We start from the raw sequence: 15,128 nt of genomic DNA, 5'->3' as shown, positions 1-15,128 counted from the left end.
GATCCATCATTGTTTGAGTCCACAGTGGTGTCTGGATGGAGGTGAACTACAATTCCCAAACTGAAGGTCAATGCCGAGGAAACCATTCCAGTATGATCTGTTGGTCATGGGAGTGTAGTGTGGCAAGTATGGTTCAATTCTGTTAATCCCAGAAATGAGTAGTAAATTTTTTATTGAAGTGAAAAACCAGCGGGCAGGATCACCAGTTGGGAGAGACCCACCTCCCCCCGGGCTTGTTTGGAAGCCGCCGAAGGCAAGTAGTAAAGGTTTATTAAAGTGACAAACCAGCGGGCAGGATCACCAGTTCGGAGAGACCCACCTCCCACCGGGCATGTTTGGAGGCCGTGGGAGGGAAGAGGGGCGGCGTGGTGCAGCAGAAATCGAGACCCCGGCTTAGGTGAAGATGGCGGGCCTCCCATCTCAGTTTGTTTTTGTTCCCCTCGGTGCCCCCCCCCCCCCGCAGCTTTCATGCCCTCCCTGGCCGTTAGAGCTTACATCGGCCTGGTGGGCTTCCTTTGCCTGGGCTTGCAGTGCTCCCCAACTTCTTTGTTGTTCTTCTTCTCCGGGTCTTCTTCACTCTGTGTATCTCAGGCAGCGGCGGGAGTGATGGGGTAGAGGGAGGCAGGGAGGCGGTACTGTGCATGAGGCGGCCGACTTGGGCGCGGGGCAAGCAGGGAAATGGAGTCCTTCGTCCTTATGGTATTCCTCCCGAGGCCTCTGCGCATGCTCCGTGTTTATAGGAAATTGTGAGTTTGTTTTGTTGTGTTTAGTAATGTTGAGTGTTGTTGGTCATACCTTGGGGGATGAGGTATCTGAAGGGCAAATTTGGTGAGATTTGGTCCAGTGGTTTCTCCGTTTTTGAGCACCTATGGACGACTGTAAGGATTTTATATATATAGATGAAATAGATTTGCCTCTGTATTTTTTTTATAATGAACCCTTAAGCACGGACTGTTGTAGTAGAGCCTGTAAGTAACGTTGCAAGCAGTAGTATGAGTGCCAGAAGGGGGGAAAGGGGTACTCGTGAGCAGGAGTCAGATGAAGAACAACAAAGGAAAAGGATCCGTGATATAGTTGTGGCACCTACTGACGAAGACTCATTCGAAGGGTTTTCTGGAGACGAAGGGTCAATGAATGAGGGAGAGGAAGGAGATACACTGGATAGAAATAGGGGAACAAAGAGGGTTACTCGGGAGCAGGAATCGGATGAAGAGTGTGAAAGGAAAAGGATCCGGAATATATTTACTGTTCCCACAGATGAAGAACCATTAATGGGTTTCTTTGGGAATGATGGGTCTGGGAGTGATGAGGATGGGGATGACACATTGGACTGGACTAAGGTAAAAGAGATACAAGATGTATGTGCAGAGCTGACGTCTAGTGACACATTTATGGGTTTCTCTGGTAATGAGGATGGGCAAACAGGAGATACATCTGAGTCTTGGGGGGATCTAAGTCTTGACAGAAGATGGAGAAACTGGAGGGATGGTAACAGGAGTTCACGTGTGGAGTCAAGAACAGCTGTAAGAGATAATGACGGGACGGAGGTCAGCTCATCTTCTGATGATGATGATGTGTAAGATAAAAGTAGGCTCTGAAATGGGGAAACTTTGCAGAAGGCAAGGTGTTGGTTCGTGCATTGGGTTCTTGTCGCTGCCTGTTTCATGTTGGCATTGGGTCCCGGATCTACAGGTTACTGCTTCCGTTCGTGTGTTCTTCAACTCGGCTTGGATTCTTGTGAGTGTGGATTTCCCCCTTCCTTGACTTCGGACCGGTTTTGACTACGATGCTGCCTACATGGACCTTGGAACTTCGCTACCTTGGATTTGGCTTGCTACAACTTTGGACTTCGTTTGACTATGCTTCCTCCACTGCGACTCTTTTGTTTGTTAATTGTTTACTTGCTGTGCTATTTCGTGTGACTTTCGGAGCGCTTTGTTATAATCCAGTTCTTTTCTCCGGATAATCCGGATTATTGCTTCAGTCTACTTTTTCAACCAAGACTGGTTGTTAGCTTTGCATTTTGTCCAGAGACACTGAGTTAAGTGTCTCTGAGTCCTTTTTGTTTTGTTTAATAAACTCTGTTTTGGAACTAATCCTGAGCCTGGCCCTTTAAGGCGTCTGAGTCCCGACACGGACTGGATAGAACTGACTTTAAGGACTCTCTTGGCTCAAGGCACAGATGCTGGCAGGCTCTCAAAGTTATGAATAACTTTAAAGCATAGGTTCTTTTTATTGCAATTTCCCAGTAAGGGTATCAGAACCTTTACACAATAGGCATGGTTAGGTCCAGTCGGAATCTTTGTTATTCGGAATAAAGTTGGAAAGATTACCTTTTTGAAGCAACTTTGAACATTTTTAGGAAACCAGAAGTCCCCTTGCCCTTCCAAAGCTAGTCTTGCCAAAAAAAAATCCAACTCAGGAAGTGAGTTGGAAATGATTTCCCCTGGCTTCTGGTCCCTGGCTTTGGCTCAAGCCAGAGAAGCCAGTTATAAACCAGAGAAGTGTGAATTAAATTTCCTCCCATTTCCTTTTCCTGCTTCTGGCTTAAGCCAGAGAAGTGAGTTATAAACCAGGGAAGGGTGAATTTCCTCTCATTTGCTTTTCTTCTGCTTCTGGCTTAAGCCAGAGAAGTGAGTTATAAACCAGAGAAGGGTGAATTAAATTTCCTCCCGTTTGATTTTCCTGCTTCTGGCTCAAGCCAGAGAAGTGAGTTATAAACCAGAGAAGTGTGAATTAAATTTCCTCCCATTTGCTTTTCCTGCTTCTGGCTTAAGCCAGAGAAGTGAGTTATAAACCAGAGAAGGGTGAATTTCCTCTCATTTGCTTTTCTTCTGCTTCTGGCTTAAGCCAGAGAAGTGAGTTATAAACCAGGGAAGGGTGAATTTCCTCTCATTTGCTTTTCTTCTGCTTCTGGCTTAAGCAAGAGAAGTGAGTTATAAACCAGAGAAGGGTGAATTTCCTCCCGTTTGCTTTTCCTGCTTCTGGCTCAAGCCAGAGAAGTGAGTTATAAACCAGAGAAGGGTGAATTTCCTCCCGTTTGCTTTTCCTGTTTCTGGTTCAAGCCAGAGAAGTGAGTTATAAACCAGAGAAGGGTGAATTTCCTCCCGTTTGCTTTTCTTGCTTCTGGCTCAAGCCAGAGAAGTGAGTTATAAACCAGAGAAGGGTGAATTTCCTCCTGTTTGCTTTTCCTGCTTCTGGTTCAAGCAAGAGAAGTGAGCTATAAACCCAATAAGGTTGAATTTCCTCCCGTTTGCTTTTCCTGCTTCTGGCTCAAGCCAGAGAAGTAAGTTATAAACCAGAGAAGGCTGAATTAAATTTCCTCCCGTTTGATTTTCCTGCTTCTGGCTCAAGCCAGAGAAGTGAGTTATAAACCAGAGAAGGGTGAATTTCCTCCCGTTTGCTTTTCCTGCTTCTGGCTCAAGCCAGATAAGTGAGTTATAAACCAGAGAAGGGTGAATTTCCTTCACTTGCTTTTCTTCACTCCTGGAGTAAAACAACTACTTTCAAAATAAAGACCACCCAATGAAACAGGAAATAACACTTTCAAACCATTAACAAAAGGATTCGGAAGTTTTGGATGTTTCAAAAAGTTTTGAACATTTTTTTCTGGGAAAATTGGAATTGACTTTAGAAATGAATCACCAGCGCCACCTACATCCGAAACGAATTTTGAACCAAATTTTTTGGATCAAAAAAACCTATTACAGAACAGCATTTAGACATACATACAGATTCTATGTAACTGCATTGAATTTATTTATTTACGACATTTATATGCCATCCTTCTCACCCCAAAGGGGACTCTTACAAGATATGTATACATACAATATATTATGTTGTTAGCATAGTACAATATCAGTATTATATATTACTATATTGTACTATACCATTATATTGTAATATTATTAGTAATGAAATGGCAGGGAGGAGGCTTGAGGAAAAGAGACAAAAGAGAGTTCCTGAGGTCTGCAAAAGTACGGTTTATTCTCAGTTGGCACCAACCGGATATGGACCTTGCTGGTATTCCAGGAAACAGGGTAGTGAACAAAGGAATTGCCTTGGTTTATATACCCTTTAAAATAATATGCATACACCATAAAAGCATCATAATGTGTGTCACAAAATTCCACTTTACATTGTTTCAACAGTATATTTTTAACTTCAATACATTTGATCTTCCATTAAGCACCTTTATCTAAAGAGTTGCTATTAGAGGACTAGCCTGTACCCCATAGAGCCAGAGTGTCTACCACCGGCTACTGATAGCAAGAACTTCCATCCATCTAGAATTTAAAGAGGCACGAATGGAGGGCAAAAGAGGAAGGCCAATTCGGACCAGGACTGCCTTCCACCTGGAAACCAGTGCCCTCACTACAGGAGAACATGCAGGTCAAGAAAGGGCTCCACAGCCACCTACGGACCCACTTCTAGTACATTGATCTTGGAAGACTATCCTACTCAGACAATGAGGGATCGCCTAAGTAAGTAAGCAAGCAAGTAAGCCCTCATTCATACACCTTTCATACAATTCCATCCAAACCATACATCATATTTCAGCATGACACCAATACTTTCGAACAGTAAATTTACCTAAATCTGTCTACACTAGAGAAAGCTAAGCAATGTTTCTTTATATGAGTTAGATCTTACCTTTCTCCCCAAATGGGACACAAAGCAGGACATGAATGCAAATGCACTCATTGCAAAGGTAAAAGAACTATTCTAGAATGTGACAATTTGAAGCGTGATCTTAAATGCATGTTTACAAATAGATGTTTTGTGTTTATTTCCAGGTTGCACGAACGTTACCACGAACTGGCCCCCCACATTGTCCCCATGGACTATACCAGGAACCCAGATGTGAAGGTTCCTAAACAGCTCATAATAAACATGCCGGAACTAATGGTAATGCTGAATGAGAATGAATGCAGTGTGGCGCCACTTCTATTGCCATGACTTTGTGCTGTGGATTCATGGGAGTTGTAGTTTGACAAGGCCAAAGAGGGCGGGGGTCTCACCAAAGGACAGCTCCCACCATCCCATACCATTGAGACATAACAATTTAAGTGGCTCAAGAGCAGTATTGATATCGAGACTGCTTTTGGGAGGATCTCCCCAGCTGAGGAGATCCCGAGGACCGCACCAAAGAGGGTCCTTGGACCTTGGTGAGGGCAGCGAAGCCAATTCCAGCAGCAGAAAATATTAAAAATAATAAATACTCGCCAAAGTGGAAGAAGATGGCGACCGAGGCTCTTTATTAGTGATTCAGCTGAGATCGAATGCAATTGTAGGGATATTTCCACTACAAGCATACCAATACAGAGTTTACAGGCATTTTTATAGGTATTTTACAGAAAAACATTTCAAATTTCCCGCCCGCCCCTCTCCGCCCAGGCTTCACGCTGATTGGTTGACAGCCTGAACAGCTGGGAGGAGGCTTGGCGGCCCGCCTCACTCTGGGCCAATCAGCGAGCTTCCCTGCCTCTGGGGAGCCAATGGGCGTGCTCCTCTCGCTTCCGAGGATGGACGAATCAGGAGAGAGGAGGCGGGCCGATGGCTGACAATGGGGGAAATGATGGGATTATCACTTGCCGGCCAGCTGGAATTTGAGGCATTGTTTCGGCCGGCAGGGTGTGATTTTATTAAGAAAGGTTTTCCTGACTTAGATCTGATAAGGAGTGTCCTTGATTAGTCTTTGTGGAAGAAACAAACAGAGCTGGGGCGAGGGGACCCCGGCGGTCAGCCTCGTCCTTTTGTTAAGCAATCATGATGTCCGAAGAAACTTCCTTGTATGCCAGACGAACTCAGAGAGCAAACAAAGGATATTTCACTTGTTATTGTCCATGCTGATGTTTCGTGGCAAGGTTGGTTTCGGAGGGGGGGGGGATAATGACTCCCCCTCAGGTACTAAACGGTCTCTGGTCACACTTTTTCTGGGGCAAAGAGCATGAGGAAAGGCAGGAGGGCAAAGAATATTTCATACATACATAATCAATATATAATTCATACAGAAAAGATCCCGTCCCCATCCCAGATATTTAATAATAAAAATCATCTTTTTATTTGAAAGTTCGGAGCTTCTTTGAAAGAGTTCGTGGAAGTGGACGCGGCTTGCAGTCCAAAACAAGCAACAGAAATTAGTTTTTCTTGGCAAGAGTTAGCAGGATGGTCCGTGAGTCGATCGGTAACAAAATCCACGGCTTGGTCCTTGGGGAACTATAACTCCCACCCAAGGACTGGGCCTCCTGCCCGGCCCTCTCTCTGAGGTCTCCTGGGGGCAACCGCAGCAAGCCCCCAGGTGTGGGGCTAGGCAGGAGCGAGCAGCAACGAGGAGGAATTGGCTGTTTGCCCAGAACCGGCGAGTTTTTGACCATCAGCTGTTTTCTGTCAAATTATATTCCTTAAAACAAAAAGATTATTTCCCGGGCGTAGGGATCCAAAATGAGAAAAGTGAGATAGCAGTTTAGTTAAGAATTAAGCATAGAAAAATATGGCGTTAAAATGGAGCCGATCCGACATTTTGAGATTTTAGCGGATATGGGAGTCCGAAAGGGAGATCTCTGTATCTGCGGTTCCAATTGACGCCGATCCGGCCTCCCAGGGACGCCAGAAAGGCATCCCAGGCAGGCTCACGGTTCCCCGGAGCCTAGAAAGAGGTTTATTTCATGCATTGGTTAGCTTAAGCAGTGAAGGACACAAAGTATCAAGCGGAAAAGTTAAAAAGTTGCAATTTTCAAGTACTTTTATTAGGGATTAGATACAAAGTCAGGGCTTGGGGGAAAGTGATAAAAGCTGAAAGCAGTCCTAGTTTTGAGCTTTTTGTTGGGGCACATTTCATCAGTTGATCCCAAACTTTGCTTCCAGGAACTGCGGAACTCTCCGCTGCAGTTCAAACCAACTTGAAGGCGGGGGCCTCCGCTGCTCTCGGGGTCAGTATGTGTGAAAAAGATCTTGGGGTCCTTGTGGACAACAAGTTAAACATGAGCCAACTATGTGATGTGGCGGCAAAAAAAAAGGCAATGGGATTTTCGCCTGCATCAATAGGAGTCTAGTGTCTAGATCTAGGGAAGTCGTGCTCTCCATGTTCTGCCTTAGTTACACCACACCTGGAATATTGTGTCCAGTTCTGGGCACTACAATTGGAGGGAGATGTTGACAAGCTGGAATGTGTCCAGAGGAGGGCGACTCAAAAGATCAAGGGTCTGGAGAACAAGCCCTATGAGGAGCGGCTTAAAGTGCTGAGCCTGAAGAAGAGAAGGCTGAGAGGAGACATGATAGCCATGTATAAATATGTGAGAGGAAGGCATAGGGAGGAGAGAGTGAACTTGGGCAACTAAAATAATCAAGGGTCTGGAGAACAAGCCCTATGAAGAGCGGCTGAAGGAGCTGGGCACGTTTAGCCTGAAGAAGAGAAGGATGAGAGGAGATATGATAGCCATGTATAAATACGTGAGATGAAGGCATAGGGAGGAGAGAGCGAACTTGTTTTCTGCTGCCCTGGAGACTAGGGATGCAGAACAATGGCTTCAAACTACAAGAGATTCCATCTGAACATGAGAAAGAACTTCCTGACTGTGAGAGCTGTTCAGCAGTGGAACTCTCTGCCTTGGAGTGTGGTGGAGGCTCTTTCTTTGGAAGCTTTTAAACAGAGGCTGGATGGCCATCTGTCGGGGTTGCTTTGAATGCAATTTTCCTGCGTCTTGGCAGAATGGGGTTGGACTGGATGGCCCATGAGGTCTCTTCCAACTTTATGATTCTATGATTCTAAATGGTGACAAACCACGTTCATTCCACAGCGTAGATGCATCTTCAGCGAGAGATGGAAATTGTACGGTCCTCTATATATTGTTTTATTGCAAGTCCAGACAGTCCTACCTAATGAAGCCAATTGAGAGGAATTTTGGGAGGTGCAAAACTTGGGCTGCATAATACACTAACTCATCCTAAACTCTAGATAGCCATATCTACTTTTGTCGTGGCAATCCAGGACTTTTTCTTTTGGACATAGAAGTGTGTTTGTGTATATATGTGGTTTTGCACATGCATTGTTTTTTTTTGTTGTTTTTGGCTTTTTAATTTCCTTCTGTGTTTTTCAGAGTTTTTATGAGTGATGGTCACTCGTTGGCCTGATAGGTGTCTTGCATCCAAACTTGGTGTCAATTGGTCCAGTGGTTTTGGAGTTATGTTAATCCCACAAATGAACATTACATTACATTACATTACATTACATTACATTACATTACATTACATTACATTACATTACATTACATTCAGAGGCGGCCCTAGGTGATTTTCAATGGTAAGCAAACAGTAAACACTATTTTGGCGCCCCCCCCCCCCATTCATTGATATATATTTTCTGTTCGTCGTGGGAGTTCTGTGTGCCATATTTGGTTCAATTCCATCATTGGTGGAGTTCAGAATGCTCTTTGATTGTAGGTGAACTATACATCCCAGTAACTACACTTGCCGCACTTGCTCCCTTGCCTGGCCCGCTTTGGGTCCGGAGGCATGCCTGAAGACCCTGGCATGTGCACCAAAAGTCACCTCTTCTCCTGACTTTCTCCTCAGCCATTGGGACCAAGAGAGAGAGAGAGAGAGAGAGGTGGAGATGCCCACCTTTCCTGAAGGTAGGCACAAAAACAAAGGAGGGAGCGGAGGTGGGAGAAACCTCCACCCGGAGGGTCTCTCTCTCTCTCTCTCTCTCTTGGTCCCAATGGCTAAAGAGAAAGTCAGGAGAAGAGGCGACTTTTGGTGCGCACACTGGGGTCTTCAGACATGCCTCCGGACCCAAAGGGGGCCAGGCGCGGCGGCTCTGCCCCTTGGCCCACCCGCAGATTGGGGAGAGGAGAGGAGGTGGGTGGAGTGCCGGGGGATCGGGAAAGGGAGCCAGTCATGGGGAAGGGATTGAACGTGGAGAACAATTGAGTGCCGGCTCTGCTCGCGCACCCGGTGGCCAGGTGGAGCAGGAACGAGAGGGGCTAGGCAAGGGTCAAGGGCCCGGCCCGTTTGGGAAGAGGATTGCCCGGCAGCGAGGCAAGAAAGCTGAGGCTCCCCCCAGGCGGCTAGGGCTCTTGTGAGGTGAGGGGGCGCTCCTCAAGTGGCAGTCGAGGGGCATTTACAGAGGTGCCTCTGCACCCCTGGCAAAAAAAAGTGTTCTGCGACCGCTTACTTCGCGTAATGGACGAGCCACCCCTGATTACATTACATTATATTTATTTATTTATTTAGATAGATAGATATTTTACATTCATATGTTTTTGACTTTGATATTACCCATCAGGAGAGGTGGGTAATAAATAAAATGTGTTGTTGTTGTTGTTATCCAGGCCCAACACAGTCTTCATCCACAGCGGTCCATCAAGACATAGGAGCTTGGTTACCTTGACCTCCTCTCAACCCAGAGGATTACTTTACATTCTATCTATGGCTTTGTAACTTCATATAGTTTCAGGGTGATAGGCATCTCTGGACCGTATGCAGGAGTCTAGATTCCTTGATGGAAGCCAACAGCTGAATTCATTTTAATTCTTATATCTTGCAAGAAGGTTCTGAGTAGGGGCCCTGTCAATCCTGAAAAAAGGGGCCCTGTCAATCCTGAAAGTAAACAGGTCTTGGTAGTAGGCGACTCCCTCCTTAGAGGAATGGAAGCCGTCATTTCCAGACCGGAGAAATATGCTGCCTACTGAGGGCAAAAATACATCATATCACTCAGAGGCTCACCAGGCTCCTCAAGCCCCACCACCGTCCTCCCCTCGTGTTGATTCATGTAGGAACCAATGATACTGCTAGGCATACTTTTCAAAAGATCACAAATGATTTTCGAGCTCTAGGAACAAAGCTAAAGCAATGTAATGTACAGGTGGTCTTTTCATCCCTCCTCCCAGTCATACGGTCCTACAAGGGCCTCCACACGGTCCTACAAGGGCCAGAAAAATAGTACAGGTCAATGACTGGCTTAGAAAATGGTATCAGGAGGAACGCTTTGGCTTCCTTGACCATGGCCTGCTTTTCCAGGAGGATGGCCTACTGGCAAGGGATGGGGTGCATCTCACACAAGTAGGAAAACACCTTTTTGCTCACAGACTCGGAAACTTCATTAGATGCACTTTAAACTAGGCCCACTGGGGGAGAGGGACAACAGCCTTGCGAACACTACTTTACCCACAATGTCAGGGAACCTCCAGAAGGCTAAACGGAGGGCTGCACAAACACAAAAAGGACCAAGTACTGAAAGCACAATAATCCCAATTAAACAGCTCAGGGGAAGATCGCAGGGGCTCACATGTCTTTACACTAATGCACAGAGCATGGGAAATAAACATGACGAACTCCAACTTTTAGCACAACACCACAAATATGATATCATAGGCATCACTGAAACCTGGTGGGATGACTCCTATCGCTGGAATGTAGACATCGAGGGGTATAACCTCTTTCACAGAAACCGAACAAAGGGGAGAGGAGGCGGAGTAGCCTTATATGTCAAAAACTCTTATTCTGCAGAAGAAATGCAAGACAGCAATCTGGGAAACCAGCTTGAAAGCATCTGGATAAGAATCAAGGGAACTGGGACTCAAAAAGATCTTGTTGTAGGCGTCTACTACAGACCTCCAAGCCAGGAGGAAGACTTGATGAAGTCTTCTGCCAACAGGTGACCAAACAGGCACAGAGAAGAGATGTAGTAGTCATGGGTGATTTCAACTATCCCGATATTTGCTGGAAAACAAACTCGGCCAAGAGTACAAGGTCCAACAAATTCCTCGCTTGCCTTGCAGACAATTTCATGGTCCAGAAGGTAGAAGAGGCAACAAGGGGATTGGCTACTCTTGATCTCATCCTAACAAATGCGGAGGACCTGATTGATGTGGTTGAAGTGGTAGGATCCTTAGGGTGTCCTCTAATGGCCCATGAGGTCTCTTCCAACTCTTTGATTCTATGATTCTATGATTCTAAAGGAGACCTTGCTTTGGTCTGCGGTTCATGTTTTGCTATTGGACGAATGCCGACAGCCCATTGAGAGTTTGAAATGGTCATATATGTATAGGTTAATGTATTGTCGAAGGCTTTCATGGCTGGAATCACTAGGTTGTTGTAGGTTTTTTCAGGGTATATGGCCATGTTCTAGAGGCATTCTCTCTTGACGTTTTGCCTGCATCTATGGCAAGCATCCTCAGAGGTTGTGAGGCCTGTTGGAACTAGGAAAATTGGGTTTATATATCTGTGGAATGACCAGGGTGGGACAAAGGACTCTTGTCTGCTGGAGCTAGGTGTGAATGTTTCAACTGACCACCTTGATTAGCATTTGATGGCCTGGCTGTTGTTTATTTATTTATTTATTTACAGCTTTTTATATTCCGCCCTTCTCACCCCGCAGGGGACTCAGGGCGGATTACAGTGTACACATATACGGCAAACATTCAATGCCAATTTTTGACATACAAACATATACAGACATACACAGAGGCTATTTAACTGACTATGTACAGGTTGTTATTAGTTTTGTAGACCAGATACAAAATTGGGGAGTTGAAGAACGTCAACTGAAATATTTCGACATTGTTGTATGCCATTTCTGATGTACGGCAACCCTAAGGTGAACGTGTCCTGGGTTTTTCTTGGCGGAGAGATTGTGACTAACTCATCCCATGATCTATGGAATTCAAATTGGTTCCCAGACCCAGTGCTCACCCAGTAAAAGTATCTGCCGCATTTCATTGCAGACCCAGGTTCATTACCTGTTTCTAAGTGTCCTGGATTCATCCGTTTGCAAACAGTAACTGGATCTAGTGGTAATGTACTCTCTTGTAAGGGAAACCGGTTGATAGCAGTGAGCAATATAGAAAGAGAAGAGGCTGCCGGGGCCGCTGTGAGTCTGATCTTCGAATGTGGTGTCGCTTTCTCCAAATTCAAACCATTCTGCTGGATTCCATCCACATTCTCATCCTGGAGAAAGCAAGGATGCATCCATCCTGAACCCCTCATGGTGCAATGGGTTAATCCTTTGTGGTGGTAGGACCGCTGTAGTGAAATTGCTACTCTATGTTAAAGCTTTGGTGTATAGCTCTATGTTTACATATGGCAGATAGGGAAGAATAGGCACAGGCAGGGTAGCAACAGCAGAGATAGGATTCATTTGCATATGTGAAGCCAATTGGTCATATGCAGATTAGTGTAGGCCCAGGATTTGAAAAGGCTGCTAGGCCAAAATGACAGTTGGGGAGAGCAGAGCTGAACATTCCAAAGGGGTGGAACCAAGGTTCTGAAAGAGGCAGTTAGAGTGAGGGAGTTTGAAAATGACAGTTAGGAATCTGTGTGTGAAGAGGAGAGTTGGTTTTTGAGTGCCTGATAGAAATAAGCAGTTATGAAGATGTGTTAAAGACTTCTAATATAGAGAAGCAGTTGGTTAAATAGAGCTCAAGTTTTAAGGAACATAAAGAAGGCTAGTGTTGCCTTAGTTCAGAATATAATTCAGCCAAGAGTGTGTAAAGCAAGTAACATGTTTGTGAATGTGAAACATTGATTATTCAGAAAAGTTAACCAAGTAAATGATACTGACTGTAAGCCTCAAGACTGCAACAAAACACAAATGTAACCACAAGCATTGGAGCCAGAAGTTATAAATAAACTGTGTTACTTTGTTATACACAAGAGTGTTTCATTGCCTGTGATATAAAGTGCAAAGGTTTAACAGCACACAGAAAGTCCCAGCCAATATAAAAGAAGAAACTGAATCAGTATAAAGCAACAAAGAGGTTTTTAAAGAGGAAATAGTCTCTCTACCTCACTACAACCGCTGACAGACAGGTCAGCAATTTGAATCCGAGGAGAGCAGGTTGAGCTCCCTCTGTCAGCTCCAGCTCCCCATGCGGGGGCATGAGAGAAGCCTCCCACAAGATGGGAAAACATCAAAACATCTGGGCCAATTCTCTCACACCAGAAACAACTTGCAGTTTCTCAAATCGCTCCTGACACGAAAAAAAAAATCCACACTGTAGAATTAATGCCTTTTGATACCACTTGGTAATCATCATGCAACCTGTCATTTTGTCTTTCGCCTTCTCTGCCAAAGAGTGCTTCTCTTGCCAAACTTTACTTCTTACTATGATTCCATAGCTTTGCGTAATGGCAGTTAAAGTGGTGTCAACCTGTATTAATTCTACAGTGTAAATCGGTGATTCCCAAACATTTTTTTTGACCAGGGACCACTTTGACCGGAGACCACTTTGACTAGGGACCACTTGACTAGGGACCACTTGACCAGGGACCACTTGATCAGTGGCCACTTTGACCAGGGACCACTTGATCAGTGACCAATTTGACCAGGGACCACTTTGACCAGGGACCACTTGATCAGCGACCACTTGATCAGTGACCACTTGATCAGTGACCACTTTGACCAGGGACCACTTGACCAGGGACCACTTGATCAGGGACCACTTGATCAGGGACCACTTGACTACGGATCACTGTGACCAGGGACCACTTAATTAGGGACCACTTGATCAAGGACCACTCAACTAGGGACCACTTTGACCAGGGACCACTTAGACCAGGGACCACTTGACCAGGAACCACTTGATCAGGGACCACTCAACTAGGGACCACTTTGACCAGGGACCACTTTGACCAGGGACCACTTTGACCAGGGACTACTTTAACCATGGACCTCTTGACCAGGGACCACTTGACTAGGGACCACTTGATCAGGGACCACTTGACCATGGACCTCTTGACCATGGACTACTTGACCAGGGTCCACTTGACCAGGGACCACTTTGATCAGGGACCACTTGATCAGGAACCACTTTGACCAGGGATCACTTTGACCAGTCTTGGGCTATAACTCTTCCATTTCAATAGGGTTCACTATTACTTGTGGTTTTGTGTAGTTAGATGAGATTCTGGAGTATGGATATGGTAGGATTCTATCTGTCTGTCTATCTAAAATAAATGCTCTTTCCACAGGAAAATCCCTTTAAGGAACGGATTGTACACTCTTTTTCCGAGGACGAAGAAGGGAGCCTCAGCTTTAACGATTTCGTCGACATGTTCTCTGCGCTGAGCGAAACGGCTCCCCGAGAGCTCAAAGCAGTATATGCCTTTAAGGTCTACGGTATGGCATCAAATGCATTGTTGTGATAAACCAGAATCAGCATCACTTGCATTGTGAAATATTATGTTATGCCCAACATATTGCAAACATCTATCTATCTATCTATCTATCTATCTATCTATCTATCTGTTGTTTTCCTAGATGCTTGGGGTTTAAACATTTAGTCTGAGTTAGACTAGTTATTTCATCTATGTTCCTTTCCAAAACATCAGGTAACATAGGCATTTTCCCCATATCGAGGACATATAATAGGAAATTGATTATAAGGCCGTCACCAGCATTTATTTTATTGTACATGGCCCAATAAGCCAGCCTGTGTCGGAGTGAGCTTCCAACCAATTTGTGTAGCTTGTTGCCGACCTTTGCAGCCTGAAAGACAGATGCATCTGTCAAGTAGGGAATTTGGGTACCGCTTAATCAGGGAGGCAAATTTACGAGGCCATAAAAATCTCCAGCAAGCATGCAAAGAATGAGGAAGTACTTCATCAGTGTCACAAACAGACGTTGAAGGGACAGCTCCCCTGGTGGCCAGAATACCCTCATGAAAAGCTGGAATGTTAAATAGCCTCTGTGTGTCTGTCTATATATGTTGTGTGTCTATGGCATCGAATGTTTGCCATTTATGTACATTGTTATCCGCCCTGAGTCCCCTGCAGGATGAGAAGGGTGGAATATAAATACTGTAAATAAAATAAATATATACATAAACGTTAACGAGTTGCGGCATTAAGAAGGCTTTAGAGGCATGTACACTATAAAATTAATGCAGTTTGATACTACTTGAACGGCTCTGAGTGAGTGCTATGGTGTTGCGGAATATACGTTACCCGAGATTCATTAGAGTGCTTTTGGAGAAGGAAAAAGATGGAGAGACAGCATGTCTGATTTCCAGGCGTTTATTTCTATCTCTGCAGAGTATAGCGTGTACAGCAAACAAGGGGCTGACACGTTGGAGGTCTGAATCGCTTCAGTATTTATAGCATAATATCAACCTTTCCACACATGCGCA

The 15,128-nt window shown here is 45.0% G+C and overlaps 1 protein-coding gene across 1 annotated transcript in view; it reads left to right on the top strand.

Moving 5' to 3' along the window:
• CIB2 (calcium and integrin binding family member 2) overlaps positions 1 to 15,128 on the top strand; it is a 64,436-nt gene that overhangs the window by 35,673 nt on the left and 13,635 nt on the right. The window contains exons 3-4 of the mRNA XM_067471253.1: positions 4,797 to 4,908; positions 13,972 to 14,119. Of these exons, the coding sequence (XP_067327354.1) occupies positions 4,797 to 4,908; positions 13,972 to 14,119 (260 nt within the window). The remainder of the gene's footprint in view (positions 1 to 4,796; positions 4,909 to 13,971; positions 14,120 to 15,128) is intronic.

This window comes from Anolis sagrei, chromosome 9 (assembly GCF_037176765.1).
Source record: "Anolis sagrei isolate rAnoSag1 chromosome 9, rAnoSag1.mat, whole genome shotgun sequence".
In the NCBI taxonomy this organism is placed as follows: Eukaryota; Metazoa; Chordata; class Lepidosauria; order Squamata; family Dactyloidae; genus Anolis; species Anolis sagrei.
This window is presented reverse-complemented; position numbering and strand designations above follow the sequence as displayed.